General features: G+C 41.2%; 1 protein-coding gene across 1 annotated transcript in view; it reads right to left on the reverse strand.

Annotated features, from left to right (window-relative positions):
• Positions 1 to 1,494: 1,494 nt before the first annotated feature.
• LOC311127841 (zinc transporter ZIP1-like) overlaps positions 1,495 to 16,660 on the reverse strand; it is a 29,077-nt gene continuing 13,911 nt past the window's right edge. Inside the window, exon 4 of the mRNA XM_084159721.1 lies at positions 1,495 to 3,432. Within this exon, the coding sequence (XP_084015847.1) occupies positions 3,079 to 3,432 (354 nt within the window). The 3' untranslated portion in view covers positions 1,495 to 3,078. The remainder of the gene's footprint in view (positions 3,433 to 16,660) is intronic.

Consider the following 16,660-nt stretch of genomic DNA (forward strand, 5'->3'; position numbering starts at 1 on the left):
ATTTCATGCAATGGACATACACAAAATAGTCCAAATTGGTGAAGTGAAATGAAAAAAATAACCAGTTTCAAAAAATTTGAAAAAATAAATCACGGAAAAGTGGTGCTTGCATATTTATTCACCCCCTTTGCTATGAAGCCCCTAAATAAGATCTGGTGCAACCAATTACCTTCAGAAGTCAAATAATTAGTTAAATAAAGTCCACCTGTGTGCAATCTAAGTGTCACATGATCTGAGTATATATACACCTGTTCTGAAAGGCCCCAGAGTCTGCAACACCACTAAGCAAGGGGCACCACCAAGCAAGTGGCACCATGAAGACCAAGGAGTTCTCCAAACAGGTCAGGGACAAAGTTGTGGAGAAGTACAGATCAGGGTTGGGTTATAAAAAAAATATCTGAAACTTTGAACATCCGAAGGAGCACCATTAAATCCATTATTAAAAAATTGAAAGAATATGGCACCACAACAAACCTGCCAAGAGAGGGCTGCCCACCAAAACTCACGGACCAGGCAAGGAGGGCATTAATCAGAGAGGCAACAAACAGACCAAAAATAACCCTGAAGGAGCTGCAAAGCTCCACAGCGGAGATTGGAGTATATGTCCATAGGACCACTTTAAGCCGTTCACTCCAAAGAGCTGGGCTTTACGGAAGAGTGGCCAGAAAAACGCCATTGCTTAATGAAAAAAATAAGCAAACACGTTTGGTGTTCGCCAAAAGGCATGTGGGAGACTCCCCACACATATGGAAGAAGGTACTCTGGTCAGATGAGACTAAAATTGAGCTTTTTGGCCATCAAGGAAAACGCTATGTCTGGCGCAAACCCAACACCTCTCATCACCCCGAGAACACCATCCCCACAGTGAAGCATGGTGGTGGCAGCATCATGCTGTGGGGATGCTTTTCATTGGCAGGGACTGGGAAACTGGTTAGAATTGAATGAATGATGGATGGCGCTAAATACAGGGGGGGGGGGGGGGTGAATAGTTATGCACGCTCAAGTTTTCTGTCTTTTTGTCTTTTTTCTTGTTTGTTTCACAAGAAAAAATATTTTGCATCTTCAAAGTGGCAGGCATGTTGTGAAAATCGAATGATACAAACCCCCCCAAAAAAATAAATTTTAATTCCAGGCTGTAAGGCAACATAATAGGAAAAATGCCAAGGGGGGTGAATACTTTCGCAAGCCACTGTATTTCATCAATTTTAGAATAAGGCTGTAACGTAACAAAGTGGAAAAAGTCCAGGGGTCTGAATACTTACCGAATGCACTGTATAATTGGGCAAAATATTAGATTTGGGCAGCCTGTGTAAACGCAGCCTTAGTCAGACCATCCCCAGTTATTTCAGGACAAGTCACAGGCTGAACATCACTGAATCTCAACCCCTCCAGCCTACCCTCCTCCTAAAAATAAAAACCCATCATGCTTCTCTTAGTAATCGTGATGGGAGCATATTCCAAAAGCATACACAATAGACACACACTTTAAACAAATCATAGCCAACTTGTTTAATCATTATTTTACTGCAACAGTGTCAGAGAGGAGAATGGAGCAGTAAGAGGAAGCTCAGGGCCACTTGAGATAGTGTTGTTATAAACTTGAAGCCTTGTTAACAACAGAAACATGACTCATGGCTGGGGTAGGGAAACTATCAACACAATGACGAACCGAGTCAGGAAAACACGTGCTTGAACTTCTTAATCTCTCTAAATATATTGTTCTCCAAAAAGCAACCGGACTATTGCTCTGTATCAAACTCGTGATGTGGCACTGACAATACACTCTCTCAATTGCATCATGTCGATTACGAAATGAATGATGCCTCCACACAAAGTGATGACATGAGGTAAAAACTCTGGGAAAACATTACTTATACCAAGATGGTGTTTTAACGCTGAAGGACAAGAAGTATCTCTCCATACAAATCATTCAAGTATCTCACATGTAAAATAATAAATGGTAGACATTTAACATTGATATACTTAGGTACATTTAACACTTCTGTTGATTTTACAGACAACACTGTGTTAATCACAATGTTTTGTCTTTGCATATTAGCCGACAAGGTGAAAAATCTGTCAATGTGCCCTTGAGCAAGGCACTTAACCCTAATTTGCTCCAGGGGCACCGTACTACTATGGCTGACCCTGTAAAACACATTTCACTGCACCTATCCGCTGTGTGACAATAAAACATCTTCTTTATTAATTTGTAAGGCATAGTATCGTTCTCAAGGTGAAAACAATTTGTTCCACAATGGCGATAAAGCATTTAATACTTCAACTTAACTGTGGAGGCTCCAAAATAGTGCTCACATTGGGCACACATCCAAAAGGGTAAACATGATGCAATTTACATTTGACCCTGTATACATAATGAGATATTGATGCGACGGATTAATTTGACTATTAAGAGATATCATGTTAGTCTGGGTACCAGTCTTTTTAGCTAACATTCCACTCCTTGCCACCCATCAATTGCCAAAGAGACCAGGCAATCATGATGTCAGTTCCAACAGCTCTTTTTTCAGTGATCTTCAGTTATGTGCAAAAGGTTACAAACAGCGATTGTTAAAAAATAGATACTTTAAAAGAAAGATAACCAACCACTGGTATGTATACCACAGGATAAACAACCAATACATTCTGTGTGCTTATTATTTTCCCAGTGCTAAAACAATCAAATTAAAAAGAAGTATCTAACTAAATATAATCGATTTGAAATCATTAAAAGTTCTTAAATGAAAGACTGTCTTACCATCCTTGGCTGTGAAATTAAAATCTATGCTAAAAGCAGGATAAAAAATACCAATGAGTATCACACCCTTAAAAACAAAAAATACAGAGTAAGAACAGCTGTGACCCTTAAATAAAAGTGGCACATGGGCACAGCCAGACATGGGCACTGTAATCTCCCCTGCACCAACCCTGCAGTAAAACGGGACCGGTTTTATGTTGGCCGTCTCCCTGAGACACCTCTCCTTATGGCGACCCTAGTACACAACATCAAGTCCCATGATTCATATGAGCCACACCCATATTCCTGCTAGGTCAGTTGCTCCAGTGGGTGACATCCTCTCAGCCCAGGAAGGTGAGGCCCGCCATAACGCTGAAGCCCAGCAGGATGAAGAACACCTTGAGCAGCTGGTTCTCCGGGGAGTTCAGCTCGTGAGGCAGGATCTCCATGAAGGTGATGTAAATAAAGGTCCCGGCCGCCAGCCCCTCCAGGATGGCCTGGATCAAAACGCCTGCCGCTAGCTGGGCCTCGATAACCCCGATGCCCACTGCGATGCCCAGCGGAGACATCATGGCGAAGACGCCCACGTAGGCCGCAACCCACATGGGCGGGACCGCGCTCTGCACCAGCTTCACCGATAGGCTGAACACGATGATGCTCTTGTGGACCACAATGGCGATGCAGATCTCTAATACCTGGATAGGATGGAGAGAAAACGAGATCAAATGAGGTTAAATTCCTCTCCTACTTCCTTTCTCTTTCTTCATCGCAATAAGATGAAGAAAGCTGTATAATAAACACAAGCTGTATAAATGACTGCTGTATAAATTACACGTCATTTATAATTCTTTGAAAAGTCTATAAACAGGTTAGCCTAAATAGCTCTGTCACTTCAAGCCAGATAAGGGTATTTGATCAACCAGAGAAAGCAGTTTAAAAACGACATTATACTGCAAAGTTTAAAGTATTCAGATGTTTTCAGACCTCAAAAGTAGTCTAATATCAAATTAAGTTCACAACCCAGGCCATCTGTTTTGTCAGAAACTTGCATGTCTTTATAGTGTATTGACTTAGTAAAATATCTCTTGCATTAGATTCCATTGACATGGTGCATGCTGTGTGAGTGATGTTATACTGAGGATGTGAGAGAAAGTGCATGGAAATCATGTATGTGTCTCGCTTCCCTCTGCCTCTCTACATTGCATAAATGAACAAGGAACTCTAAACCTCCTGACACTACGGGTGATTGGAAAGAGTTGTCCTAGGGCTTTCTCTTTCTAAGCACAGCAATAACTTTCACTATGCTTTTGTGATGGAAAGAGACTTCCCTGAATACCAACAAAGGACAATACAGTGCAAAGGAGAACTGTACGTTTAGATAAAGTCCAAGAGCACATCACATGAAAAGCAGGGGTTAGAAACATCTACTTTATTTTTTCCCCCGATAGAAATAACACCATTCTCCCTGCACTGTAATTTACAACTTGGAAAGAGCTATTGATAAAAGCTAGGTAAATGAGTAACTCGTTTGGATAAGGGAATTCTAAATATAAATGACACTTGTTTTAGATATATTTTACCTTATAAATCGCTGGAGACAAATGTGAAACCAATCATATGGCAGCAAACTGAAGCATATAAACTTTCCCACAGTATTGTTTATGAAATGCTGTGCCATTATGCAGAATTTAAATTGTACAGCCTTTTAACTTGCAGGGATGGGCACTCTCGAATGTATTAATTATAGGCTACCCCGACTTTCTCTGTTTCCTATTTCTATCATGTTAAATATTAGCCACAATCAGAATCGACCGTCAGTAGGCCTAACAACCACACATATTGAACTGCCAATTTACTTTTAGTTCCCTTCAGTTGGTACAGCCTACATTATCATTCCATTTAATAACATCGTTTTGTTTACCTACATTTGCTTCCTCTGTCAACAGCATCACGGCCATGTGGTTGTTGCTGAGGATCATTAGTAACAGTTGATAATATTTATTTAAAAAAAAAATACATGTAGGCTAATTAAATCGTTATGGAGCGGAGCTCAGTTTGATCCCGACGCATGGCGCAATACTTGGCTGTATAGTCACAGTTTCATGGTTAGTGTAGGCAATAGACGAGGGTATAGCTTACACTATTCTCCCTATTATAATTATATGTACACTAATCTTCCAACATTACCATGGTTGAAGAACTGAATGTGGCAATTTTCAGAATGAATCAAAACACAGTTCTTTCTTTCGTGCATAAAGGCTCTCTTTACCAGTTTATGATTTATAAATACTTTCCTAACCCTAAATAATCTACAAGATCAGAGTATTTATTTTATTGACCAATTGGTGCTGAAACTGAGACAAATATGCTTATTAGAAAGCTTTCTTTCATGATCCATAATATTCTGAACCAATTCTCTATAAAAAAGAATTGAGTGAGTCTGTGGACAAAATTCTAACTAAAAAAGGTACATCGTATTTAAAGGGATAGCTTAAGATAAATGTACTGAAAACCCTATTGAATGAAAACTCCACGAGAAAATATGTTGGCCAGTAAGTAGGAGGGTTTTCAGCAGTTTAATTACATTTGTTCAGCACGTGCAAGGGAACCACACCTGCAAACCCCGTACGCACCTGCACAAGGTAAGTCTGAATACTAACTACTGAGAAATACATAGGAAAGGCGTAATTTCCTAAATCGGAATTGGGCCCATTATGAGTAGGGCTGTGAGGATAGCAATATGTTTTCCATGGCAAAAATTAAAACATGAAGCAGACCAAACTCTTTGGTCCTTTAAAAACCTACTGCATGTAAAATATTGTTAGCTATAGCTTGGAAAATAAATAAATGTGATTCTGGATGACAACATAATGATGTTTGTTTCGAACATTAGGGCTGTTTTCCAGTGGCCCATTAGGGTGTTAGGGGCGGGGCCACACTTGTGATTGTTTTTTTTACTCCAGATACAAACTTATACATACAAATAACAACTTACAGACACACACACAAACAATGACTACATCTCATCTGCCCAGACCCGCATGTTCACACCCCCATCCCTAGTGCCTGCATTATTGTTTGCCACTTGGCCTTAAATTGTACCAATTTGTTTTTCCTCGGTCGACCATGCCATTTAAATAAATTATTTATATTCTTCCATTGTGTTAATGATGACGGATTGATTAATTTCCACATTTTTAGTATACGTTTTTGTCAAGACGGGTGATGAGAAGAGAATTGTCCAGCCCATTGGCTATCTCACTACACCCCCATATGCCATGTCTTGAAATATGCAGACAGACGGATTAAAAGTAAATAGCATAAATTAACAGCACAAAGTAAATGGACTGTCCTGGGGGAGCTCAAATGTGCGCTCAGTCAGAACTTCTGGGTATGCTCTAGCAGTACATACAATGACGAGATGCTCATGTCTCCGCCCTAACAATGGGAATTGTTGTCCCAAAGGCGGGAAGGCAGGCGACAAGCTTAGGTCCAAAATAATCCCATAGAAACGCATTGGTCGCTTCACCTCTTCCTTTCTGGCTCTAGTCTCCCTCCCAATGAGTCTCTCGCACCAGACGGCTTACTTCCACACATGAGACTAGATCTGCTCTATCAGATACAGATGGTGCTGAAGCAAAAAGCAAAATTGTAGGACAGTCGAAGGACAGAGGGATACACTAGCTAGAACTTTCTGATCGCGGATCTGGTAGGACAAAAAAGCATGACTGTGACTGGCCAATTTGATTGTTTCCCCCATGGTGTTTATCATGTTCTACTGTAGGTGACAGGGCGACATGTTGTGCGCACTAAAACAGCATAAAACCGGGTGTATCACTGTTGGGCCAAGGAGGTCATAGGTGCTCCTGCTGCCATTGAATGTAATGAAGGTTTAGACAGAGGCAGGTTCATAGTGATTTGCAATAGACACATAGCAATACATCATAATGATTTGTCATTCTCAACATATCTAAAACATGCCTATGTGTGTTTAGTTTGTAATCTCAAGTGGGCAGTGATGTCCAACGGGCATATAAAAAACAAAATACTTTCTCATAGAATATGGGGTCATCCTGCAGGTGGTTTCTGAAACGTATTAAATATTTTTAAGAATCCATTGAGTCTAAGATAAGGAGGGTTTCCCCCCAAGGTCAAGAGAGAGAGAGAGAGAAGGCCTTGTTGTACACTCCAGCCCCAAATTTGCTACTTGTATCTGTAGTCTCATGTCCACAATACTGATATAATGATTAAGTTCGTCACCTGGAAGCTTAGCCAAATAGGGTCTACCGGTTTATTGAAAAACTCTACACTCAAGCTGTTGTGATATGTTGAATTTGATTACTGTGACCAATTACTGCAAGGCACATTATGACGCAAAACCAGGTATAAAACAGAGATGAACAAGGAAGTAAGGCTTTGAGAAAATGTACTTGACATCTGTACTAGAGTTTTCGCCTGTGCGCCCTGTCAGGTCTTTCTGCTTCGATGCCTGTTATGTCTCTGCTTGTCTTTGTCAATAAAACATCTCATACTCTGGAAGCCATCCTGATCTTTCTTCATTATTGATTTCTGAGACCTTCAAATCACAAAGCATGATAAAATTAATTAGCCAGCTACAGTAATTTTGAGAAATATTAGGAAATAGTTTGGTAGATGTCTTGGTCAAATAAACCAGTTATCTACCTTTGATAAGCAGCTAGCTGGTAGCTTGCTAGCTAATTAGCTCCCATTTCAATTTCAAGTCTATAGTTTGTAGAATTTAGAGAAAAATGGGCCAACTCAAAAGGGTGCTACGAAATTAAGTTATTTGCCCCATGTCATTATACAGCACATACTTAATCATTAGATTCTTCTCTACAATATTATAACCTTAATATACTTGTACTTGACAGTGCTGATGAAATAAGAACGTTAATTTGCTGTGACCGTTGCTAGTTTAGAACGCGCCGCTCTTGGTTGTATCTTCCATATTTGGCGTAGGGAGGTGGTACCATTTGGAGGTGTTGCCGCAGGTTGGACAAATCAAAATCAACTTGATACCCTTGTCATTTTTATCTTCAGATCCTTGGCTTTCATTGGCTATATTGCCAATCAACGGTGATTTAAAGGGAAAGCCTCAGAAATACACAATGAAAACAGGAACAGATTGTCTTCGCGGAGGGTGGAAATTGAAATTCAGTCTGTTAGCTTTGCTAATACACACACACACACACACACACACACACATACATACAGTGGGGAAAAAAAGTATTTAGTCAGCCACCAATTGTGCAAGTTCTCCCACTTAAAAAGATGAGAGAGGCCTGTACTTTTCATCATAGGTACACGTCAACTATGACAGACAAATGAGAAGGAAAAAAAACAGAAAATCACATTGTAGGATTTTTTATGAATTTATTTGCAAATGATGGTGGAAAATAAGTATTTGTTCAATAACAAAAGTTTCTCAATACTTTGTTATATACCCTTTGTTGGCAATGACACAGGTCAAACATTTTCTGTAAGTCTTCACAAGGTTTTCACACACTGTTGCTGGTATTTTGGCCCATTCCTCCATGCAGATCTCCTCTAGAGCAGTGATGTTTTGGGGCTGTCGCTGGGCAATACAGACTTTCAACTCCCTCCAAAGATTTTCTATGGGGTTGAGATCTGGAGACTGGCTAGGCCACTCCAGGACCTTGAAATGCTTCTTACGAAGCCACTCCTTCGTTGCCCGGGCGGTGTGTTTGGGATCATTGTCATGCTGAAAGACCCAGCCACGTTTCATCTTCAATGCCCTTGCTGATGGAAGGAGGTTTTCACTCAAAATCTCACGATACATGGCCCCATTCATTATTTCCTTTACACAGAAAAAATCCAGAAAATCACATTGTAGGATTTTTAATGAATTTATTTGCAAATTATGGTGGAAAATAAGTATTTGGTCACCTACAAACAAGCAAGATTTCTGGCTCTCACAGACCTGTAACTTCTTCTTTAAGAGGCTCCTCTGTCCTCCACTCGTTACCTGTATTAATGGCACCTGTTTGAACTTGTTATCAGTATAAAAGACACCTGTCCACAACCTCAAACAGTCAAACTCCAAACTCCACTATGGCCAAGACCAAAGAGCTGTCAAAGGACACCAGAAACAAAATTGTAGACCTGCACCAGGCTGGGAAGACTGAATCTGCAATAGGTAAGCAGCTTGGTTTGAAGACATCAACTGTGGGAGCAATTATTAGGAAATGGAAGACATACAAGACCACTGATAATCTCCCTCGATCTGGGGCTCCTCGCAAGATCTCACCCCGTGGGGTCAAAATGATCACAAGAACGGTGAGCAAAAATCCCAGAACCACACAGGGGGACCTAGTGAATGACCTGCAGAGAGCTGGGACCAAAGTAACAAAGCCTACCATCAGTAACACACTACGCCGCCAGGGACTCAAATCCTGCAGTGCCAGACGTGTCCCCCTGCTTAAGCCAGTACATGTCCAGGCCCGTCTGAAGTTAGCTAGAGTGCATTTGGATGATCCAGAAGAGGATTGGGAGAATGTCATATGGTCAGATGAAACCAAAATAGAACTTTTTGGTAAAAACTCAACTCGTCGTGTTTGGAGGACAAAGAATGCTGAGTTGCATCCAAAGAACACCATACCTACTGTGAAGCATGGGGGTGGAAACATCATGCTTTGGGGCTGTTTTTCTGCAAAGGGACCAGGACGACTGATCCGTGTAAAGGAAAGAATTAATGGGGCCATGTATCGTGAGATTTTGAGTGAAAACCTCCTTCCATCAGCAAGGGCATTGAAGATGAAACGTGGCTGGGTCTTTCAGCATGACAATGATCCCAAACACACCGCCCGGGCAACGAAGGAGTGGCTTCGTAAGAAGCATTTCAAGGTCCTGGAGTGGCCTGGCCAGTCTCCAGATCTCAACCCCATAGAAAATCTTTGGAGGGAGTTGAAAGTCTGTGTTGCCCAGTGACAGCCCCAAAACATCACTGCTCTAGAGATCTGCATGGAGGAATGGGCCAAAATACCAGCAACAGTGTGTGAAAACCTTGTGAAGACTTACAGAAAACGTTTGACCTGTGTCATTGCCAACAAAGGGTATATAACAAAGTATTGAGAAACTTTTGTTATTGACCAAATACTTATTTTCCACCATAATTTGCAAATAAATTCATTAAAAATCCTACAATGTGATTTTCTGGATAATTTTTTCTCATTTTGTCTGTCATAGTTGACGTGTACCTATGATGAAAATTACAGGCCTCTCTCATCTTTTTAAGTGGGAGAACTTGCACAATTGGTGGCTGACTAAATACTTTTTTCCCCCCACTGTACGTACACACACACACACACACACACACACACACACACACACACACACACACACACACACTTAGTCCCTATTTCGTTTTGTATTCAGCAGATTTCATTTAGAAAAAGCCCATGTTTTTCACTGACGAACCTACAGCCACTAGTTAGCTTGTCAGTTGCCGTTCGAAGTTTGCGCTGTTCTGCCGCAGAACAGTGTCACAGAGTTGTATTGAGCAGTGACCACTTTACATTCCATTCACTCCAAACATGCTAAATTCTCAGAGTAAATCGGGGTAGACATGGGGTTTGGACTATTTGTTTTTATTGGACGTATTTGAATAAACCTTTAATGGTTTAATCATTTTATGGGTGAACATCCTAAAAGTCTATCTAAACCTATATCTGAATAACTCGTAAATATGAAGTTATTTCAGAATGAAAGTTAACTGGCTAGCGTATCATGCTTTGTGACATTTTAGACATCTCTAGTTTTTATTATTGTTTACCTTTAATTTCAACAGCGGAGTCATGTTGAGACTAAAGTCTCTTTTACAAATGAGCCCTGCACAATTCAAAAACAGGCACATACAAGTATAGATCAACATAAATATATAGACAATATACACATTAAGATACAAAACAGTCAATTAAAACATTCTTCATTATAAAAATCCTCTGTCAGCTGTCTGAATTGCCCTAGGGACCTCAAAGCATGAAATAGGTGTATTTATGAGGTTGTTCAAATGCACAGATCACTTTATATATCTTCAAAAGAAACTACCGGTATTTAGATAATGTATTTTCACTTATTGCATCTGCATGCTTGTTGTGTTCTCCATGGTGCACTCGTTCGATCGTCAGCTTGCTGCTCTTTCTAAATAGTATAATCTAATCTGTTCGAAACAGTGGCAGCATGTGCAGCAGTGGTCATTCGTTTTTTTACATGCAAAAGTGAAATGGGTGTATTTATTCAAATGCGCAGAGTGCCTTTGGAAAGTATTCAGACCCCTTGACTTTTTCCACATTGTTACATTACAGCCTTATTCTAAAATTGATTAAATTGTTTATTTTCCTCAATCGACACACAATACCCCATAATGACAAAGCAAAAACAAAAAAATTGTGGATATTTTTGCTAATTTATTACATTTACATCATTTAGCAGACGCTCTTATCCAGAGCGACTTACAGTTAGTGCATACATGTTTTGTTTTTTTATTTAAAAAAAAAAAAAATATATATATATATATATATATATATATATATATATATATATATATATATATATATATATATATATATATATATATATATATACTGGCCCCCCGTGGGAATCGAACCCACAACCCTGGCATTGCAAACGCCATGCTCTAACAACTGAGCTACCTCCCTACCGGACATTCCCTCCCCTACCCTAGACGATTCGAACCAGGATCTCTAGTGGCACAGCTAGCACTGCGATGCAGTGCCTTAGACCACTGCGCCACTCGGGAGATATTACAAATAAATATTACAAATAAAAAATTGAAATATCACATTTACATAAGTATTCAGACCCTTTACTCAGTACTTTGTTGAAGCACCTTTGGCAGCAATTACAGCATCGAGTCTTCTTGGGTGTGATGCTACATGCTTGGCACACCTTCATTTGGGGAGTTTCTCCCATTTTTCTCTGCAGATCCTCTCAAGCTCTATCAGGTTGGATGGGGAGTGTTGCTGCACAGTTATTTTCAGGTCTCTCCAGAGATGTTCGATCGGGTTCAAGTCCGGGTTCTGGCTGGGCCACTCAAGGACGTTCAGAGACTTGTCCCGAAGCCACTCCTGCGTCGTCTTGGCTGTGTGCTTAGGGTCGTTGTCCTGTTGGAAGGTGAACCTTCGCCCCTGTCTGAGGCCCTGAGGGCTCTGGAGTAGGTTTTCATCAAGGATCTCTCTGTACTTTACTCCGTTCATCTTTGCCTCGATTCTGACTAGTTTCCCAGTCCCTGCCGCTGAAAAACATCCCCACAGCATGATGCTGCCACCACCATGCTTCACCGTAGGGATGGTGCCAGGTATCCTCCAGATGTGATGCTTGGCATTCAGGCCAAAGAGTTTAATCTTGGATTCATCAGACCTCATGGTCTGAGAGTCTTTAGGTGCCTTTTGGCAATCTCCAAGTGGGTTGTCATGTGCCTTTTACAGAGGAGTGGCTTCTGTCTGGCCACTCTACCATAAAGGCCTGATTAGTGGAGTGCTGCAGAGATGGCTGTCCTTCTGGAAGGTTCTCCCATCTCCACAGAGGAACTCTAGAGCTCTGTCAGAGTGACCATCGGGGTTGTTGTTCACCTCCCTGACCAAGGCCTTTCTACCCCGATTGCTCAGTTTGACCGGGTGGCCAGCTCTAGGAAGAGTCTTGGTGGGTCCAAACGTCTTCCATTTAAGAATGATGGAGGCCACTGTGTTCTTGGGGACCTTCAATGCTGCAGACATTTTATTGTACCCTTCCCCAGATCTGTGCCTTGACACAATCCTGTCTCGGAGCTCCACGGACAATTCCTTCGACCTCATGGCTTGGTTTTTGCTCTGACATGCACTGTCACCTGTGGGACCTTATATAGACAGGTGTGTGCCTCTCCAAATCATGTCCAATCAATTGAATTTACCACAGGTGGACACCAATCAAGTTGTAGAAACATCTCAACGATGATCAATGGAAATAGGATGCACCTGAGCTCAATTTCGGGTCTCATAGCAAAGGGTATGAATACTTAGGTAAATACAGCATTTCTGTTTTAAGATTTTAATACATTTGTAAAGATTTCTACAAACCTGTCTTCGCTTTGTCGTATTTAATCAATTTTAGAATAAGGCTGTAACGTAACAAAATGTGGAAAAAGTCAAGGGGTCTGAATACTTTCCGAAGGCACTATCTTCTCAAAGAAACTGCCGGTAGTTCGAAAACTTACCATCATATTTCTGTTATGCTGTTTGTTGACAAAGGTCCGGTTGAGCAGCTCATTTCTAAAATGTGGTTTGTTAGAGGAGGACTGGAACAAAAGCCTGCACACCCAGTAGTTCTTCTGGAGGATGGTTGACCACCCTTGTAAAACATTGCAACATTACAACCAAATACGTTCTATGCCTTTATAAAATAATTTGGTCATTCAATAGATCAAAAGATCAAATGGCTATGGTAGCCTACAAATCTTCAGCTGAAGCAAGTCCACAAATGTTCAAGAAATGTACCTTTTCTAGTTTAGTCATATTTATCTTCGCTACTTTAGAAGTGTTTACTTTGCAGGCTGACTATCATCTATTGAGTAGCAATGTCCCATACATTGGATGCCCAAATAAACTGGAAGTATCTACAAAAGGTTTTGCAGCCATATAATCCAGAAGAAAGGCTACATCTAATATTTTTTCCTAACATTACTGTTCGCGGTTCACACATTTGTATTTTTATTCACATTATTAGATTCACCGCGATTGAACAAAATCCCAACAAATACAATGGCGAAGTTAATCGTTTGTTTCGTCAAAAAAATAATATGAATCGTTCAAAAATGTGTATGGGCTAATTTGCTGTGTCGATGCAGGGCCGGACTTCTGCATTTGGGGGCCCGGGGCACCAACCTCAAAACAAACTTCCTGCATTTCAACACATTTTGCCATGATGCAGAGAGAAGCATTTGCAGATTTATAATGCCATTCTATACATTTTGTCATGAGGCTAAGATAAACCTTAAAATGTACACAGGGCTCTAACATTAATGATATGCATGTCAATCTCTCATGGCTCAAATTGGAGGAGATTGATTTCATCACTACTTGTTTTTGTAAGAAGTGTTGACAAGCTGAATGCACCGAGCTGTCTGTTTAAACTACCAGCACACAGCTCGGACACCCATGCATACCCCACAAGACATGCCACCAGAGGTCTCTTCACAATCCCCAAGTCCAGAACAGACTATGGGAGGCACACAGTACTACATAGAGCCATGACTACATGAAACTCTATTCCACATCATGTAACTGATGCAAGCAGTAGAATCAGATTTTAAAAAAACAGATAAAAATACACATTTTAGAACAGTGGGGACTGTGAAGAGACACACACAAAGGTACAGACACGCATACGCACACAAACACTAGCACACGCACTCTACACACAGGCACATTGTTGTATGGTGGTATTATACATTTCGTATTGCAGATATGTAGGGGTGTAATAATGTAATATGTTGTACTGTTTTATCTCTTGTTTTATATGTAATGTAAATGGCTTAATGTGTTTGGACCCCAGGAAGAGTAGCTGCTTTTGCTGTTTTTATAGCTCATCTTATGCTTTTGTTCACAGTATGCCATGAGGCTGAGAGAAAATGTTGCAGTTTTAAAGCTAATTTCCTGCAATTCTACACATTTTGTTATCTGGGGCACCCACCCGACCTCCAGGGGGAGTTGGGGGGCCCCCTGGAGGTCGGGGCCCCAGGACACATGGCCTGCGTGCCCGTTCGGTAAGCCAGCCCTGTATCGATGGAACGTTTTTTTTGGACGAAAACATAAATGTGCTGTAATAGCTAAACAGATAACTAGACAGACACACTACATGACCAAAAGTATGTGGACATCTCATTACAAAATCATGGGCATTAATATGGAGTTGGTCCCACCTTTGCAGCTATAACAGCCTCCACTCTTCTGGGAAGGCTTTCCACTAGATGTTGGAACATTGTTGCAGGGACTTGCTTCCATTCAGCCACAATAACATTAGTGAGGTCGGGCAGTTATGTTGGGCGATTAGGCCTGGCTCGCAGTCGGCGTTCCAATTCATTCCCAAAGGTGTTCGATGGGGTTGAGGTCAGGGCTCTGTGCAGGCCAGTCAAGTTATTCCACACCGACCTCGACAAACCATTTCTGTATGGACCTCGCTTTTTGTACGGGGGCATTGTCATGCTGAAACAGGAAAGGGCCTTTCCCAAACTGTTGCCACAAAGTTGGAAGCACAGAATCATCTAGAATGTCATTGTATGCTGTAGTGTTAAGATTTCCCTTCACTGGAACTAAGGGGCCAAGCCTGAACCATGAAAAACAGCCCCAGACCATTATTCCTCCTCCACCAAACTTTACAGTTAATACTATGCATTGGGGCAGGTAGCGTTCCCCTGGCATCTGCCAAACTCAGATTTGGCGGCAAGATTTACACCACTCCAGCCGACGCTTGGCATTGCGCATGGTGATCTTAGGCTTGTGTGTGGCTGCTCGGCCATGAAAACCCATTTCATGAAGCTCCCGACGAACAGTTCTTGTGCTAACGTTGCTTCCAGAAGCAGTTTGGAACTCAGTAGTGAGTGTTGCAATCGAGGACAGACGATTTTTACATGCTACGCACTTCAGCACACGGCGGTCTCGTTCTCTGAACTTGTGTGGCCTACTACTTTGTGGCTGAGTCGTTGTTGCTCCTAGACGTTTCAACTTCACAATAACAGCACTTACAGTTCACTGGGGCAGCTCTAGTAGGGCAGAAATTTGACGAACTGACTGCATCCTATGACGGTGCCTTGTTGAAAGTCACTGAGCTCTTCAGTAAGGCCATTCTACTGCCAATATCCGGGTTGCATCCGGTTTACACGGCCCAACTTCGGGAGAGGCTATACTAGAGAGGAAGAGGCAAATTGTGAGGCCCAAAATCAATTTTCTCCAGCAGATGGCGTTTTTCAACCACCAAGCAAGGAGTTTTTGGTCAACAAAATTGTGAGGCTTATTTGATCTAATATAAGTTTTGTAATGCTTAGGTTGTTACGAGTGCACTGATATAAGTAGGACACGTGACATACTGGCATCTTTGAGAAAAACGTTATATTGGAGTTGTGCCTGTTGTTCACACGCCCTGTCATTGGCTAGAATGGTCCCACCTGATCTTGCCTCCTCCAACTGCCTTCCATCTTTGAAGACAAGTATTTTCATTGCTAGAGCGGCCACTTGAGTATCTGGTCAATATAATGGATAATCTGTGGCTATACGGACACACCTGGTGCCCAAAATGTATGATGTATGTTGCTAGCTAGTTTATGCTCTCCAGCTAGCTAGTTTATGCTTGTGGCTAGAAACGTCAGCAAGAATTTGAAACTTGTTTGCCGAAGTTGGGACTTGGGAGTGTTCAGAATCATTCAGTTTTTATTAGACTACAAAAGCAATAAATGTGCTTTAGCGGTCACCCTGGCCTGATATTAGCTAATTAGGTGGTATCCAGATTTTCATAACATCATACCGTCCTTCTCACATCCCGTGATTTACGGTATTACCGGTATAGCCCACAAGGGGTGCTAAATGCAAGAAAAGCCCATTGGGCCTCTACTACCAGAATGCTAACTAAATTTGCACAAACTAATAGTGAAATCACAAACTAACATAACTAATAGGAAAGACAGGCACATCCAGCTCATAAAGTTAAACAAGCATACCTAGTAGCTACCGAATGTCATTTTCAGTGAGTGTGGACATTTACAAGCAAACAAGATAAATTAGATATACAATGAACAAAAATATAAACGCAATATGTAAAGTGTTGGTCCTATGTTTCATGAGGTGAAATAAAAGATCACAGAAATGTTCGATATGCAGAAAATATTATTTCTCT

The sequence above is a fragment of the Coregonus lavaretus genome (genome assembly GCF_964263955.1).
Source record: "Coregonus lavaretus genome assembly, chromosome: 4".
Classification (NCBI taxonomy): Eukaryota; Metazoa; Chordata; class Actinopteri; order Salmoniformes; family Salmonidae; genus Coregonus; species Coregonus lavaretus.